Source organism: Rhea americana, unplaced genomic scaffold (assembly GCF_003343005.1).
Source record: "Rhea americana isolate MKP2758 unplaced genomic scaffold, rheAme1 scaffold_286, whole genome shotgun sequence".
NCBI lineage: Eukaryota > Metazoa > Chordata > Aves > Rheiformes > Rheidae > Rhea > Rhea americana.
In genome coordinates, this window is record NW_028186408.1 from 88,922 (window position 1) to 104,764 (window position 15,843).

Genomic DNA, 15,843 nt, shown 5'->3' on the forward strand with positions numbered 1-15,843 from the left:
CCCACACCTTCCCACACCTTCAGACTTTATCAGTTTTTGGAGATCTCCCACACCTTCCCACACCTTCAGACTTTATCAGTTTTTGGAGATCTTTAAATAAAAACTCAAATAGAAAAAAAAAATGCAGTAGAAACAAAATATAAAACACTTTTCTTATGGCTCCACAGATCTTCCACTCACGATTTCTTTATCAAAAGGAATGTTTATACTATAATTCCTCTACCAACAGATTATATAACTACTAAGCAAAATTTTGAATGTATTTCAGCTCTATCTCTCAAGCAATTGAACAACCAGGAGGAGAAAAAATTCAGTAACCACAGCAACCTCTCCTATGAAGAATATATACTGCCCAAGGTTACTGACACTAATTTTTCCATATTTAGCCTAATTTAGTACAAATCAAGGAGAATAGCCTCTTTATCACTAACCTGCTTGTAGATCCTGACGACTGTGAGAATGTTGGAGACACTGATCTCTGGCCTTCTTCCGGGGAATTAGATTCACTTATTTTGCAATCAGCAATTTCTGTTTTGGGTATCTGGTCTGTTCCAACAGCTGAATTCATGTGTTGCTTTTGAGCATCATCTCCTTCCAAGAAGAAAGTCAGAGATTAACAAAAATGGCAAAGCAGAATATTAATATGTTTAAATTTTTGCTGCCTGGAGATGGATCAAGAAAAACAGATTTTTAAAATATTTCAATACCATTTCTCACTTTGCTTGCCTTCCAAAACTCTTACAATCTCAAAGGATTTATTTTCCTGCCACAGTAAAACAAAGAAACAAACCCCACCACTCCACAAATCAGACACTGCCACAGAAACTTATTTCCCTCCAGAGAGAGAGAAATGAAGAGTACAGATATTTATCACCATTCAGAAGATGTGACAGTATTTCAAAAGTTAACAAACACTTATGTGACCGCTCTGTTCTCTGGTTCTTGATACCAATTCACTTTATCCATCAGATGAGATAGCTTGATAACTTGAAAGTTTTACAGATCAAGTTAAGAGACTTTTTTTCAACAGGAGAAGGAATACAATTTATTTCCTAATATATCTAAGAAAGTTAAGAATAAAAGTCTGCCAGACTGACATTTAATAGGAAAAATCACCTCTAGACAATATGTAAACATARACTGTAAAGTCATTCTGTTATTTTTGTATCAAATGCTTTCACCTTCTATGAAATGAATGGTTCTCCCAGAAGATGAMCTTCTACCTTTCCACAGAGACAGTAAATAGAGACTAGAAAGTATTGTATGTAAAAATAAATTGCTCTTACATCCTCTCCACAAATCTTTTCAAATAACAGTTATTTAACTAGAAAGTTGCAATGGATATTAAAATTGCGCTGAGACTCAACTCACTGATAATCCCTATTACGGCAGTTCACACAAGTATTCCATCCACCTTCATGAACCAAACTATATTCACCTACCTCAACTACTTCAGCTTGTCTGCAGAAATGATTTTTACAGAGATGGTCAAACAGCATTGTAGCTACACTGTAAAGGGCTTTATACGATTTGCATTCAACCAGAGTTTCCCCCTTTCTCTTCCCCCCAAACATGTAATTTAGTATCAGGAGCAAATTTTTGTAGATATAAACATGCAGATTATAGAGAGTCAGTTGTCCAACTAGTGTAACAGATCATAGCTCTACTGAAATCAACAGATTTAAAAGAACAACGGCCATGTGCAATGTGCAATAATGCAAGCAAAAACAGATGTATCAAATTATTATCAAATTCATACAGTGCTTCCCCTCAAAGTAAATTATAAAAATATGTAACAGCAGGAATGTTAGAAGTCTGAAGATGCAAAGAGAGACCACATAAGGCAGTAAGAAATAATCACCTTCAAAATATTGTCAAAAACAGAGAGATTTTGAGAGGGATTTAAATTAAACCAACTAGAACTGCAGTAGGAGGCAATGGGAGATAAGTAAAGTTTAAAAATGTGCTTTAATTCTGTATTATTCCACCATCTACTTCTATGAGAAACCAAATAAAGTAGAAAGGAATGCATATAAAGCTATTTCTCTTATCAGGAAGGGATGCTTTCAAATGGCAAGTCATCAGACAACTGTTCTTTTTCTTCCTTGCAACTATTCTAGTTTCTAGTTTATTAAAAAACTAATTGCTGTTAATAAAGAACACAGAGGAAATAAGCTTTAGGCATTTGTTTCCCTCTACCCATAAATCTTCTTGGTTATTTACACATATTTTTAAACAGCTACTAAATACATAATCAGGTGCAGCTATTTGGCATAAAACTATAAACTGAAACTTCAGAGATTATGGAAAGCTCAGCATACAATAAGTATAATGAATATTTTGCAAGTCTGTCAGAAATTGTGATCACTCATACTAAGCGTAACTAAAAACCTTTCTTGAAGCAGATGAGATGGTATAGTCTACGTAAGTCAACAATATACAGAATGATACAACTCAAATAACAATATACAGAATGATACAACTCAAATAACGATGGCTTTTTGTTTTCCATTTGAGCACTCTTTTGGAAAAGCGATGTTACTTCACTTCAGTTTCTCAAAGTCTGCAGTTCAACATACACAGAGAAAGGCTACATAGAAGAGACAAGCCCAGTAATTCACAGTAGCCAGTCTTTCCACAGAGCACCACTAGAAACCAATATACCAAAGTCTACGAACCCATTAACTAATAATCTATTGCTTCTATCTCCACCATAGAAGAGGGACATCACTGCAAATTAAGTTGAACAAGATATACTCTGTCCTTGAGATTCCTTAGCTTTTACCATTCACATGAAAAGGATTATGCATTGCATCGATGTCTGTGTGAATAAGGACAAAGTTCATATTAATATATTGGTATTTTCCATTTATTTTTATTCTTGAGATCTCTGCTAGAGGGGACAGCTCTGGAGACAATCACAGCCCAAAGATTAAGCAGGGATTTGCAAGAGCTGATGCAAACTAAATTCCCATACTTTCCCAAGAACACAGACAATAACATATCCAATCTGGCCAATGAAATTCTCTCCAAAATTCAGTATCCTTCATACGTTATAAATCCACAAATATTAAGCTGAAGAATGCTTTTCTACACCATGCATTCAAAGATACATACACATTGCCACAACAACAAATAGTATAAAACAAATGAGTATGGAAAAGCCTATAGGGAACAAATCAGTGACACACAGGAGTTATTTGATGCTGTGGCTAGTGAAGAAAACAAATGTATGCTGGATTTTGTTCCTAGTTCATAAAGCGTATCTGCCTAACTGAATATGCAAGTTGTGCGTTTTCACTTTTCACTGTGTTAAAAGATACAAACACAAAATGAACTGAATTAAAAACAGCAGTGGCATCATATTATATAAACATTCTAAAGAAAATTGAAATGTTTTATTCCTTTAGTCTCCAGACAAATAAATACTTATCCTGATCCACACAAGTATTTTTGCAGATCCCAGTACACTGACCCCATCACTGTCATTTCAAAGATGCAAACTGTCATATGCCCAATCTCAGTAATTGTTAGATCTGGAAGAGAACCTATGACACCGTTTCAACCAGCTAATTAAAATATACACCAGAAGTAAAGCATATCTATACACTCCCATTAAAATCAAATAAATCACATTTATTATATGTTGTGCTTATATATCATGTTAAAACCAATGCCAGTCGCTTTGCTTATGGTCTTTGATTTTTATGGATTTTTCCCTTAAAGACTGTGGTAAAAGAATGATGGAAAGAAAGAATGTTTCTTAGGGATATCCACTTATTAGTGTGCAGGGATGGCTAGATTATATTAAACGTTACTAACCTGTGTCTGTTGGCAGTTTTTCAGCAGTGGCTTCTCCCGTGTTCTGAGCACTTTCTGTTTTCCTCTTACCACTCTTTTTCCACCGATTATTTACTTGATCCACTAAAAATTGAAATTCACTTCTGTGTTTTTTTCCTGAAACATAGCAGTGCATTACTGTACAAAACCAAACYGATCAGTATCACAGGACTCCTAAAACTATATGAATTTAAAATATTTGGTGGGGGGGGGGAGAGGCTTATCACTGCACTTTAAGCATTCTAATAAATACTCAAATACGAGTCTCTGCTTTTATGGAGTTACCCAGGAGTCAAGAACATTTGTACAGATGGAAATTTAACTTTTACACCAGATTGCCAATTAGCATATTTTAAAGATTCACCACATAGTAAACACCATGTAGGAAAATATAGGCCTTTATTGACGATACCTGTCTGAATCAGGACATAGTTCAGACAGCTGAGGGGAATGATTAGCAACAAGAGCAAATTTTTCCACTTCACTCATCCAAATCCAAATGGGCAAATATCTTACAAAAACTCATCAGCTTTGGATTGTCAGAGGCTTGTGTATGTTATAGCAGCAATTTCAAAGTGTTTTCCAGAGGAAAGGTAAGTGTATATTCCAAAATGGTAAGCTATTTAGCTTACCTAGTCTCCTAGTGCAACCTACGTGCTGGGGGAAGTAGCTACGGAAACTGGCTAGTCTCTCCCACCTCTTGCAGGCAAGCCTTCCCAGTGGAAAGTAGCAGCAAATAACTGCAGGTGACCTTGAACTGACTTACTACCTTTCCACACAGCAAGACCTTCTACCTTAAGTTAATCCATGGTGGAAAAAAAAAAAAAAATCAGGCATACAGGCATCAGTGCACCATGATGCAGCAGACATAACGCGTGCATGAATACTGCTCTTTGTCAAGATCATTCTTTTTTCTCTTTTGGACGTTATCCATGTCTGAAATCCCAATAACTGATAATACTTCAGCAGAAAGTGCAGTTAACTAGCTTTAGAAAAAATGAAATTATTCCTCTTCACGGAACAGTGAAATTCATTCTACATTGATTTATCTTACAGTTTTAATTCTTGAAGTCCCAAATCCCAGTTCTTTGCTTTTTGAGAGACTTTTGAGTATGTGACTGATCTTACTAAAAATAAGCCCAAGGGAAAGCAATGAGCCCCAAAATGCACTTTCCCAAACAATCCAATAAAAGTAAATAAAAGATGTTACTCCTTCCCCATACACACACCATGCTCACCTGGCTGCCATACTTTATGTTTTATCACATAATATTAGAGTATATTCTTCCAACTAGAGAAAGAGTAAAATTTCATGACTATTCTGTTACTTGCTTSAAAGTAGCACTGGACTGCATTTTTGCAATAAAGCCATTTCTAAAGTCTTTGTAGTATGCTTATGCTTTTCATTCGGATCATCTAATTACAGTTAACACTTCTTTTGACTATTCTTTGCACATTAATCATTTAGTATGTTTTAAGCAATCCTCTGGTACTCAGACAAAGCCATGTTTTATGTAGATACTTTACATTCTTTACTAGGAGGCTGGGAAAATAAGAGGCCTCCTCAGACAAATTATGTAATTACCTAATACTTGCTGCATACGACGAGAACACATTGTTTCTCCTATAGAAAGCATCAACTTTTAATAAAACAGCATATTTGACTCTAAGTACTCACAGCTAGTAAAGCATGAAAGTCTATCAGTCAATACAGATGGTTTTATATTGATATACTAAAATCAAGGCAGAAAATACAGATTTCATTTATTTGAAAGGACTTTCAACAAGAAGTCATTCTTATAAATAGGTTTGTCCTTCTGAAATAGGAAATAAATTCAGCTAATGGCAAAAGCACTCAAAGTATTTTCCATATATGAGGCAATAAGGGCTGAGGTACATATGAAATGTTCCTGTGGCAATAAAACTGTTTTTAATGATACAAAAAGGTGAGATAACACAACTCTTCCTCTATATTCTCTAGTGCTTCTCAGAACTAGCACACAGAGACTTCCAAATTCCAACAGACTATAAGATTCCAAATCCAAAAAGCTGAGTATTTTCCAATCCTTCACTTGACAAAACAGGATTCTGGGGAGTCATAAGAAAATAATACTCTCTCCTATCATCAAAGGCAGCAAATGACTCGTGTACAACTTGCAAGGAAGTAACTTCTCAGAATTTGCAATACAGTGATAATAGACAGTGACAGATTAAATTACACAGCTCTTGACAGAAAAGAAGTACATCTTATATTACACACGTGGTCTGTTTTCTTTTACATGCAACTGAATATTGTTTAAAGCCTCTGYTTTGTACAAGCCATACACACGCTGCCCTGATTATACTTGCAGAAAGACTAACACAGGTCCCTGCACGGAGAAAGAGCAAACGAGTGAAGGGGAATACATGGAACAGATGAGAACTACGGGCTAGAGATGAGCAAAGCCATGACACCGCCGCCTCCCGCTACAGCACGTTCCTGCAGCACAGGCACACATCTCACCAGGGATTTACATTTTGCTCTGCTAACGGGCAAGGTGGAGAAGAGCCAAGATAAAATGATACTAACTTCTGGCCCACAGAAGGAAACCAATTTAAAATAATTTTCCCACATACAGTTTAAAAGTGATTCCCCTCTCTTCAAATAGCTGAACACACCACAGAAGGTCAACAGTTTCCAATAAAAAGAAAATTCTTGTCCAAGATGCTTGTATTTCAACCACTGCACATCTATTACATAATTCCTTTGGTACATCATTTTTTCCACATGTCGGTATTACTATTTTTGTTGTTTTATGGTGCAACTACAAAGCTTTTAACTTTAAAAAGAAATGTCCTGACAAAACAAGCCACTATTCATATACAATGTAAAACAGGTCTGTGCTGAAGCTTCATATCRTGCACTTTTTTTTTCTTCTTTTAAGCTAAGTCCAGTAATAAAACTGCTGCAGACTCAACTACAAATATTTAAAACACAAGATACAAATCAGCAAGTCCTTGAATCATATTGCAAGCTGAAATATTTATAAGCAGAAAGAACAGCAGAAAAAACATTCCTTTAAACTAATTTATTTCTCTATAGATTTTTTTAAAAAATTTTTAAAAAGAGGTTTGACCAGGAAAAAAAGTAGATTCAAGAGGAACATAACGTAAATGGGACAATGCTTTTCTTTTCTTTTCTTTTCTTTTTTTAATTGTACCTTTAAGGTACAGGCCCTGGTAGCTACTCAAGTGGAGTTCTTTCAAAAAACTCTTGACTTATGTAGAGAAGACACCACCAACACAGTGCAATTCGCAATTTGCCAAAAGCCTGCAAAACTGTAATGAAGATAAGAGAAATGGGTCCTTATTACATTTTTTTTTTAATCTAGCTTTTCAGACAGGTTGTTAGGCAGTTCCACTGTCTCTTATGCTTCACGTGGAAGTACACAACCATATACAGCATACAGATTTGGGGATTTTAAGTTCACAGAACTTAATGTTCACTGACTTCTGGTGGAACTCAGCTGCAAATTAGAGACAAAGGGTTGAAATGCTGTAAGTTAAAAGGAAAAATTAAAACTTCATTGTACATTAAAGCTTTTTAAAGTTCCTCTGTGCTATAGCTAAGAAGGCATGGTATAGAAGTTTTTAACCTCTAACCATCCTCTAATTTTAATGTACAATTCTTGCTGCATACTTACGTTTGCCCTATTGCTTCTAACAGATATAATTTGCTGACAGTAGTTAACATTTACTTCTTTGGTCATCATATTTCAATAGTTTTGAAGCATGGATGTTTCTATTAATCTTAATATTTTAATCAAATTTTCTAAGACTTTTAAATGTTCAATTAAGTGTCTGAGGCTACTTTATTCACTTGGGGATTCCTTTAATAATTTTGAAACTGCAAGTTCTTTTAACGATACAAATTGAGTAAGATAACCAATTTTGAAAAATTGTTATTTAGTATCTTTTTGTTCTAAAAAGGATAAAGTGGAGCTCAAGAAAATAAAAGGAAGAACATAAAGGATTTGTGTTATCTGTTAGCAATATAAAGCATTCTTTYATAAAGCTGGCTTACAAGGGCTACTGCTTCCATGTTTCCCCCTTGGGTAAGCAGGTAACTTACAAGGCTGTGATGCGAACACAAGCAAGGATTCAGTTTTACAAAGAACTTCTGCATATCCAAAATAAAAATACTATTAATTTGTTTAGAGCTACTAAAGCCTTATGGGAAACATTATTCAATCAGGCATTGATTAGCTCTAAACTATTTCATATTTCTGTGCATTATATTGCTAGAGATTTCTATATGGTAAGAGAATAACTATTAAGCAGTTACTTGGAATTATAGGAGAACACCTAAGATTCAAAGCCTGGAACAGCGTGTGTACACTTAAGAACAGCAATAAAAAGAAAGGRAAAAACCTGCTACAGATTCAGGCCGTTATTTAGCCTTTACAGACATAGGTATATCTCAACTAAAATCAATTAGGTTAAATCCAGCTGCATTATGAAATTATTTATATGCCTAAAGCAACACAAGAAAACAAARGAAATATGACTATATTGCAGATTTTAAAACATCCCTAAAAATCAGAACAAGTTGTCCCTTCATTCCTTTGCTCCTCTGTGGTTTAAAGCAGAACAGTTTAAYGTTCCTTGAATATTGTTTTAGTATTATATGTCCAACTATTGTGTTCGAGCAGAGAAGTGAGATGACTGGGTAACAATAAGAAAGAAATTGTGAATCAAAAGACAAGACTAGAGAGCTGTGTGTGGATTAATGCTATTCTGCTTTTAAATCTGTGGCACAAACACACAAAGAGGATTAAGAAAAAACAGCTGCAAAAAACATTTTACATATAATTTACATTAGTAGTTTCTTCACTAAATTACTTAAAAAGGGTGTAAGTCTTTCAGTCTTTAACTCTCACAAGAATCTCTGCTTCTAAACTAACCATAAAGCACTGGTTTTCCATACAGAAAGAGAAAACAATTCTGAGTTAAAGTACAAGGTAAGGTGAAAGATAGTTTAAAATATTATGCTTTCCCAGGGTTAAGTTAAGCAGGAATCAGTTCTATGTTGTAAAACAAAAAATTGTATCATTGAACGATAGCTCCCACCACAATATTTTCTTTTTAATTATTTTTTGTTTCTTATTCCCCTCTTCCCTTAAATCAATCATTCTGATTAGACTTCATGGAACAAATATTACCTGTTATTCCATAATGGCAGAAGCATATTTAACCAGCATTATCCCGGTCTCTAGGACAGACCAGGCTCAAGGTAAAAAAATAATTATTTTTTTAAAATCGCACAAGGTTTGCACTGAAACCCAACTGACTGTCCRGGATGAAGGAAAAAACATCAACAAAAAAAGCAGAGTTCTCTCTTTTTTTAAAAGATCCCTTTGCAGTCAAAGAGCCAGATGAGAAGGGAAAGTTACAGAAGATACAGGAAGGCAAGGAAGACACGCAAGTTCATGGGGAGAGGAGGAGTGGGAGGCGCACTGTGAAACACTGAATGATTTCAGAATCACAGTATACAAATAATATAYGGAAAAAGCATTTTTGGCACATTTCAAATAACTTTTAGAGATAAGGACCACTTTGACAACTGTAGAAATGTAAAAACACAATTGATGAAGCTAACACAGCCATGAAGTTCTTTAGAAGAGTCATATTAAATATGAATCGCTTTGGATACGTTGTTTGTCAGTTTATATCATTCTGCACTGTAAGGTAAACCTAGAAAAGTGAGGGAAAGAGATTAAATTTATACAAACATATCTGGTACAGGATGAGACCAATCACCAGAATGTAAGTGCATTTAAAATAAATCGTGTATTAAATCTTTAAGAGCAAAAGGGAAGAGGGAATATCCTGATTAATGGAAAAAAAAACAATATCCATGTTGATGGTGTATTAATGGCTGTATTAGGGAGTCTCGGGCTGAAATAGCTCGTGTTTGCAGGATCTAGTCAGCTCCACCTCAGCACAAGCCTTGCCAGCCCCAAGATGCTCCCTCTGGAGCAAGTCAGCTGTATCTGGACCAGCCTAGTATGTCTTGAGGGTTTATTAGCCAACTCCAGTCTTTGTCCCTGTATTACAGTCATTCTCCAAATCTGAAAACTGCCTGCCAGGTAGAAGTCATATAGTGCCCAGAAGCCCAGAAGAGAAAAAACAATATAAAATCTGAAGTTGAAAAAGCTCTACGCATATAAAAAAAGCCCTCTGAAGCACCTGCCATTGTTCACAGGGACACACAACAGCAGGAAAGATGCTTCTTTTTTCAGTGTCATAATTCATATAGATATTCACCTGCTGCAAGCACAGAATTTTAACAAAGTAGAAGGAGCAAAATAATGAATCAATTCAYATAAACCTCTCCAAGTAATTCAGGGGTTACACTCAGAAGATGCACTGAAAAATATGGGGCAAACAAGGGTGAAATCACACGAGTGAAGCAGGATCGGCTTTCACTGTAGTCACAGCTGCTGCTCGGTACTCCGAAAGTTGCATCATAAGAGTCACATGGAAGAGTCTTACACAGAGCACGAAACACACAGCGTTTCTCCAAGTGACAGCCAACAGCCAGTTAACTAGAGTTGATATCATTGGCCTGGATGTAAAACATCAGTTGAGTCACAGCAAGTCCCTTCAGAAAAGTTCTGTTCCTTATTTCTGCTGGCGGATTTCAGATGAAGCCATATAATCGTGTATTGCATACCCAATGCAGAGGGCAGATAAACTCTACTTTCTTGTTCCTTACATCCAATTAGTATATAGGAGGACCATTAAGGAGAAAAGTGCATGAATAGAGATGCATTCAGGAAGCAGTCAACTTCCTTCTCAATCTTACTCAGCCTTGGCAGCAAGTTTTATCAAAAGTCAGTATTTAACACAGATTGAGTTTCAAAGAGGAAGTTTCAGGCCAAACAAGAGTACCTCCACTTTCATTTATTAAATGAGGAAACATAAACGCCCCCCAAAAATTAAAAGTATTTTAGTACAAAGTAAAGATAAGGTGAATTTATAAGGAAAACGAAGTGAACACTTGTATGTTACTTACGATAATCAGCGTGGACCTCATCTATTTCTTTCTCTGTCTGGTCTTTTGTAAAGGTCAAGCTCTACAGAAATCACACAAATGTTTATTTACAGAGGGAAAAGATGATAAAGCTGCATATTTTAAAATGAAAGACTTAAAATTGGAAGAAGGATCAACTGTCCATTTCCCCCCCCAAGCTCTGTCTCACTCACAGATAATATATCTTTAAAAGTACATATATATGCTGCTTTGCTTTGCTTTCACAAAAGACACCAGAAGTAAGCCTAGCCACTTCACATTACACTCAGCATGTGTATACTATAAAATACTCCCTAATACTGTGCAAACATAGAAGAGACAAAAGTATCATGCATCATGGGAAAAGAACAGGAGCTATTGCTAATACCCAAGCAATGAATTTGTTAGATAAATCCCAGAGAGTTCTAGGAAGCAAAATATTCCCCACACTACCATGAAGGGTCAAAATCCTGCAACATGACCAAGGGGAAGATTTCTCAAAAATTTTCAGTGCAGTCAAAAAAAAAATGCTTCTACTTAAATGGTTCAGACACAGAAACAACAACAGCATGCTAAGAACTGCCCATAAATGAGCAGAATGAGAAAACCATGTTGATAAGATGGTACACCAATTCCAACATACAATCTGGGAATCTACAAATTCCCWTAATAAAATGATAGGTAGACATGCTTAGTGCCCACTCTGCAATTTCTCCCCTTCACTTTAGAAGCAAAGTGAAATCAGCTTACATTTTCACCAGGTTTATTAAATTCAAGCTGAACTCGAATCTTCTCATTCTTTTCCAGCTCTTTAACAATCTCTGCAACTGTTTGAAAACACAAGAAACAGATTACTAAAACAGTAGTTGGTAGTACTAAATGGAACTGCCTACCGTGAGCTTAAATTGCGAAGGGACGAACAGCATTAGCTTTCCAACAGTCAAAGCTCAGGCTCATATTGCAAGCCAGAACAAACTGAATGGTCTAACGCCAGTGCCTAGGGGACCTTTGTTAAGGCGGAAAAACCACTTTAACTTGGAAGAGCTGGCCGCGGCGGCAGCGTGCAAGAGGGGAGCAGCAGGCAGGGTCGGGAGGCCGGGGCCTTGGCGGAGGTGCCTGGCGGGAAGCTGCGCAGGGCAGCCTGCAGCTGGCGCTCAGCCACTCCCGCGCCCTTGCTCTTACTTTTGCTCGGTATTAATCTCATGGAAAGACGGAGTCTTATTTCCTCCAAATCTTATACTAACATATTATAGTGATTCTGTGACTTACAGGCATGTCTTTTATAAAAGTTTCAATTTTACAACACACTTAAAGAAGAGATAAACAATTGAGTGCTATTTATATATATTTTTTAARAACACCTCCAAGGACTACATTCCAAGGCAAAACAAAACTGTGCACAGGCTTATGTCCAAAACTCATAGTCCAAAGATGTACCAATTACAACTCACTATAATAGTTGAGGCAGACACCTCAGACATAACTGGGTTTGTTAACATTTTAAATAAAACTACAGCTACGCAGGACACTGCTTGGTTTACTTTGACATTTATTTACTAATAGCTTCCTACCCTTAATTGTTTTTACAGAACCATTACATAGCTATGTGTATTTATTAAAACAAATACTTTCACTATACAGTGAAGTAACTAGAGTGGGGGGGAAAAAAAAAAGCCTCTTGAGCTGTGAAGGAATAAAACTTACTCAAAGCAAAATCCAGGAATTTGGCATTTAAGCTTCTTCAGAAGCTCAGCTATTCTTATTTTATAGTTGCCTCAGGTTCACTGCTACCATTCAAAATGAATGTCTCCAGCATGTGTCTTAGCCCAATAACTCATCCTTTATAGAAAGGTTTTGAGCTGGAGCTTAATAAAGTTCTGCATCGTTTATGGGACGCTAGCTAAAGCTCACTGTACTACCGTAAATCCATTCATTTAGCTAGCTGGGATCAACTACGCAGACAGGGATCTTGTACTATTTTATTAAGTGAAGAATCATTTCTAGGAAAGAGTAACACCGCGGATGTTAAAAATCGAAGGGAGGACGCACACACCACAGAGCTTCAGTTCAGCGCAGCCCGAGCAGGCCAGGCCAGGCCGGCCAGGCCGCGGTGCCGCCAGCGCCGCCTCCCGCGCGGGCTCCCCCAGCCCAGGGCCGCTCGTCCCTCTCGTCGGAGGCGGCTCCGCTCCCGGTTAGCCTGGGAYGCCCGCGTCCCTCCGCGGCCTCGGAGGGGCCGGGAGAGGCCCGCTCCTTACTGCGCTCAACCCCACTTCCGAGCTTAACGTACGTAACGCTGGCGCTGAAATCCTGACACCAGTGCTGTTCATGCACACGTAAACAGTGAATTTGCTAAGCTTCTGTCATTGCAGTAAACTTGCTGAAATCAAACACCCATCTTAGCTGCATATGCTGGTTCTCACCACAGAGTCTTCCTGAAGCCCTAGGGAACAGTTTACGGCATCTGTTTATTTTCAAGAGTGATTAGGACACAAACAAAGCAGCTGTACTTGGTACCTAAATCACTTAGGGGCACGTAACCTCTTCTAGTTCCTGTTCAAGTTCTTAAAAGAGGAGCAAAATGAAAAAAGCAAATAGTTCTGGTTATAAACTCGCTTTTCTCATACACTCAGGCCCAAAAGTCAAGCCCAGAGCTGGCAAGTAAGGTCAAGATTTGAAAAATCAGGAGCCTAAACTTTGACTACTCAATTCATCTTTATATTCCTCAGTCACCGACTTGATTTTAAAGCAGCASTGCATCTGGTGGTTTTGCCCGTTTTGTAAAGTTGAACACCAAAAATTGACTTTATTTTTCYAACACCACAGCAGCAGTTGCGGCTCTTCAGCATTTGTGAACACTGATCACACAGGCCATAGAAGCATGGAGCTACCACCTGAACTTTGACAATCACTTCAGAAAAACGCTATGCTGTTCTATTTGCTAGGCAGTGAGTGCCTGGCCCGAGCGGCTGGTTCRGTGTTCAGATTTGGAAGTCTCCTCAAAGACTACTCCCTCCCCCACAAAGTAGTCCTTTTGCACATAAGCAGCAATTAACACATGTAAAATTAAGCTGTGTACAAGCAGTGGGTTTGCTATCTTATCCACAGAGGTGCTAAGCCCTGCTGTGCAAAAAGTGGTTTCAGCTCCCAACTCATTACATACGACTGCCTGCGCTGGACTGGCATTTCACGCAGCTCCAGGAGCTCTGCTGCCAGGGAGGCCAAAAGCCCACCCAGGCCAAACCACTTYGAGTCCTTCAACACATTCAGAATTGCTAACAACTTTTGGAAGAAATGTTAAACCTATTAACTTCAGAATTTAGAGTCTCTGTAAATATGAGATTAAAAAAAATAAGAGGGTGAAGTACAAGACTTAATCCTCATCTATTCAGCGGGAAAATTTTTATCCCTTCAGCTCTTGCTAGCAAGAGCACTGACATATAGCAGGTCAGTCATCTAAGGCTACAGAGCTTGTAGACAGCAAGCTGTCTTGAATCAGTGCAGAAAATACAGTATCTGCTATGTGAGAGCTTCTTTAGGAGGGTAACAGCTCTGTAGCAACAAGGAGAGCAGTATCCTGGTAGAAATCCCTTTTAAAGGACTCAAAATTTATGGTTACATTATTTTCTTTGATTTGAAGTKTATGGCAAACTGATGTCTCTCACATGCGCACGCACACATATTTGTGTTATTTCTAATACCTATAGAACTGAATTGAAAGATGGCAAAGGCAAATGACATCTTTAAAAAGATGCATGTATTCAGCTTGCATAAAATGGAATATAGTGAGATTAACTGGGACAGTTCTCCCTCTAGCATACTTGCTATCTGGAATTTAAAAATGGCTGTGTCRCCTACAAATCCAGGCAGCACAAACATCCCTCTCAGACTTCATCCTTCATGAACCAGCCCTGGCACTTTCCAAGAATTAAACATGCAAACCATAAACTGCTGTTTGAAGGAACTTTATACTGCAGTCGCATTAGACACTAAAACACAATCCACTTTTCACATATAATGACCTGTTTAGTGCTAGGTACAGTCTGAGTTTAAATATAAAATATTGCTGCCAAACATCTAAATGGATATAAAAAGTCTCTGCAGTAAGACATTTTTATTTATTTTTGCACTTAACCATCAGCTCAAAAAAAGAAACCTGATTTTCAAATTAAATCCAATAAAAATATATAAATGATTCAGTGTACAGAAGGAGGACAAATGCAAAACCAAAAAAATTAATWATCAATTCACTTACTAAGAACCTCAGGTATTTCCAATTTCTTTTTTTTTTAAACTATGCGTCTTAGAGCTTAATTTGGAGATACCCATTAAAATGCAAAGTGAATAAAACCACAATACATTTTTTGGAACAGGTTCAATAAACCAGAAAGCATTTTAATACAGGAAGGAGGAAACGTGTGTTAATTAAAAAAATATTTTWWAAAAAAAAAGTATGTGTTTCCCAGATACTTCCAGAGTACAGCAATATACTTCTGGATTTCATTAAATTTCCTTTTTTACATTATTCATGATTTATATAAMTCTGAAGATAAATTCTTCCAGCTCCAGTGTTCCCAGATATTCAAGCCAACCTTTCTCCTATTCTTAGAATACCAGAAGGAAAAAAACACATACAAATAGTGATGATGACGACTACTTTCCTAACTTTCCTAGAATTTATAACTTACCCGATTTGGGATTGAGAGAATCACACTGCGCATTATACATGTGCACAAATTCCTGGTGCCGTTTAACGAGCTGCTGCCGGGTGCCATGGGTAGACAGTCCCTGCTCCTTTAGTTTCTTCTTCAAATCACGATCAGAGAGTAAGTTGTAAACAACTTTCGACATAGTCTTCCTTTTGTGACCAGAACTGGAAAAGGAAGAGGAAACAAACAGGGTATTTTGGTGAGGCTTTCTAACTAATACTTTTAGCAAGAATCCAAACATTG

The 15,843-nt window shown here is 37.1% G+C and overlaps 1 protein-coding gene across 1 annotated transcript in view; it reads right to left on the reverse strand.

The window, feature by feature from the left end:
• The window catches only part of RAD18 (RAD18 E3 ubiquitin protein ligase), a 61,890-nt gene that overhangs the window by 24,593 nt on the left and 21,454 nt on the right, over positions 1-15,843 (reverse strand). The window contains exons 7-11 of the mRNA XM_085308875.1: positions 15,580-15,764; positions 11,645-11,721; positions 10,898-10,958; positions 3,823-3,957; positions 432-591 (exon numbers count right to left, since the gene is read on the reverse strand). Coding sequence (XP_085165001.1) covers positions 432-591; positions 3,823-3,957; positions 10,898-10,958; positions 11,645-11,721; positions 15,580-15,764 — 618 coding nt within the window. The remainder of the gene's footprint in view (positions 1-431; positions 592-3,822; positions 3,958-10,897; positions 10,959-11,644; positions 11,722-15,579; positions 15,765-15,843) is intronic.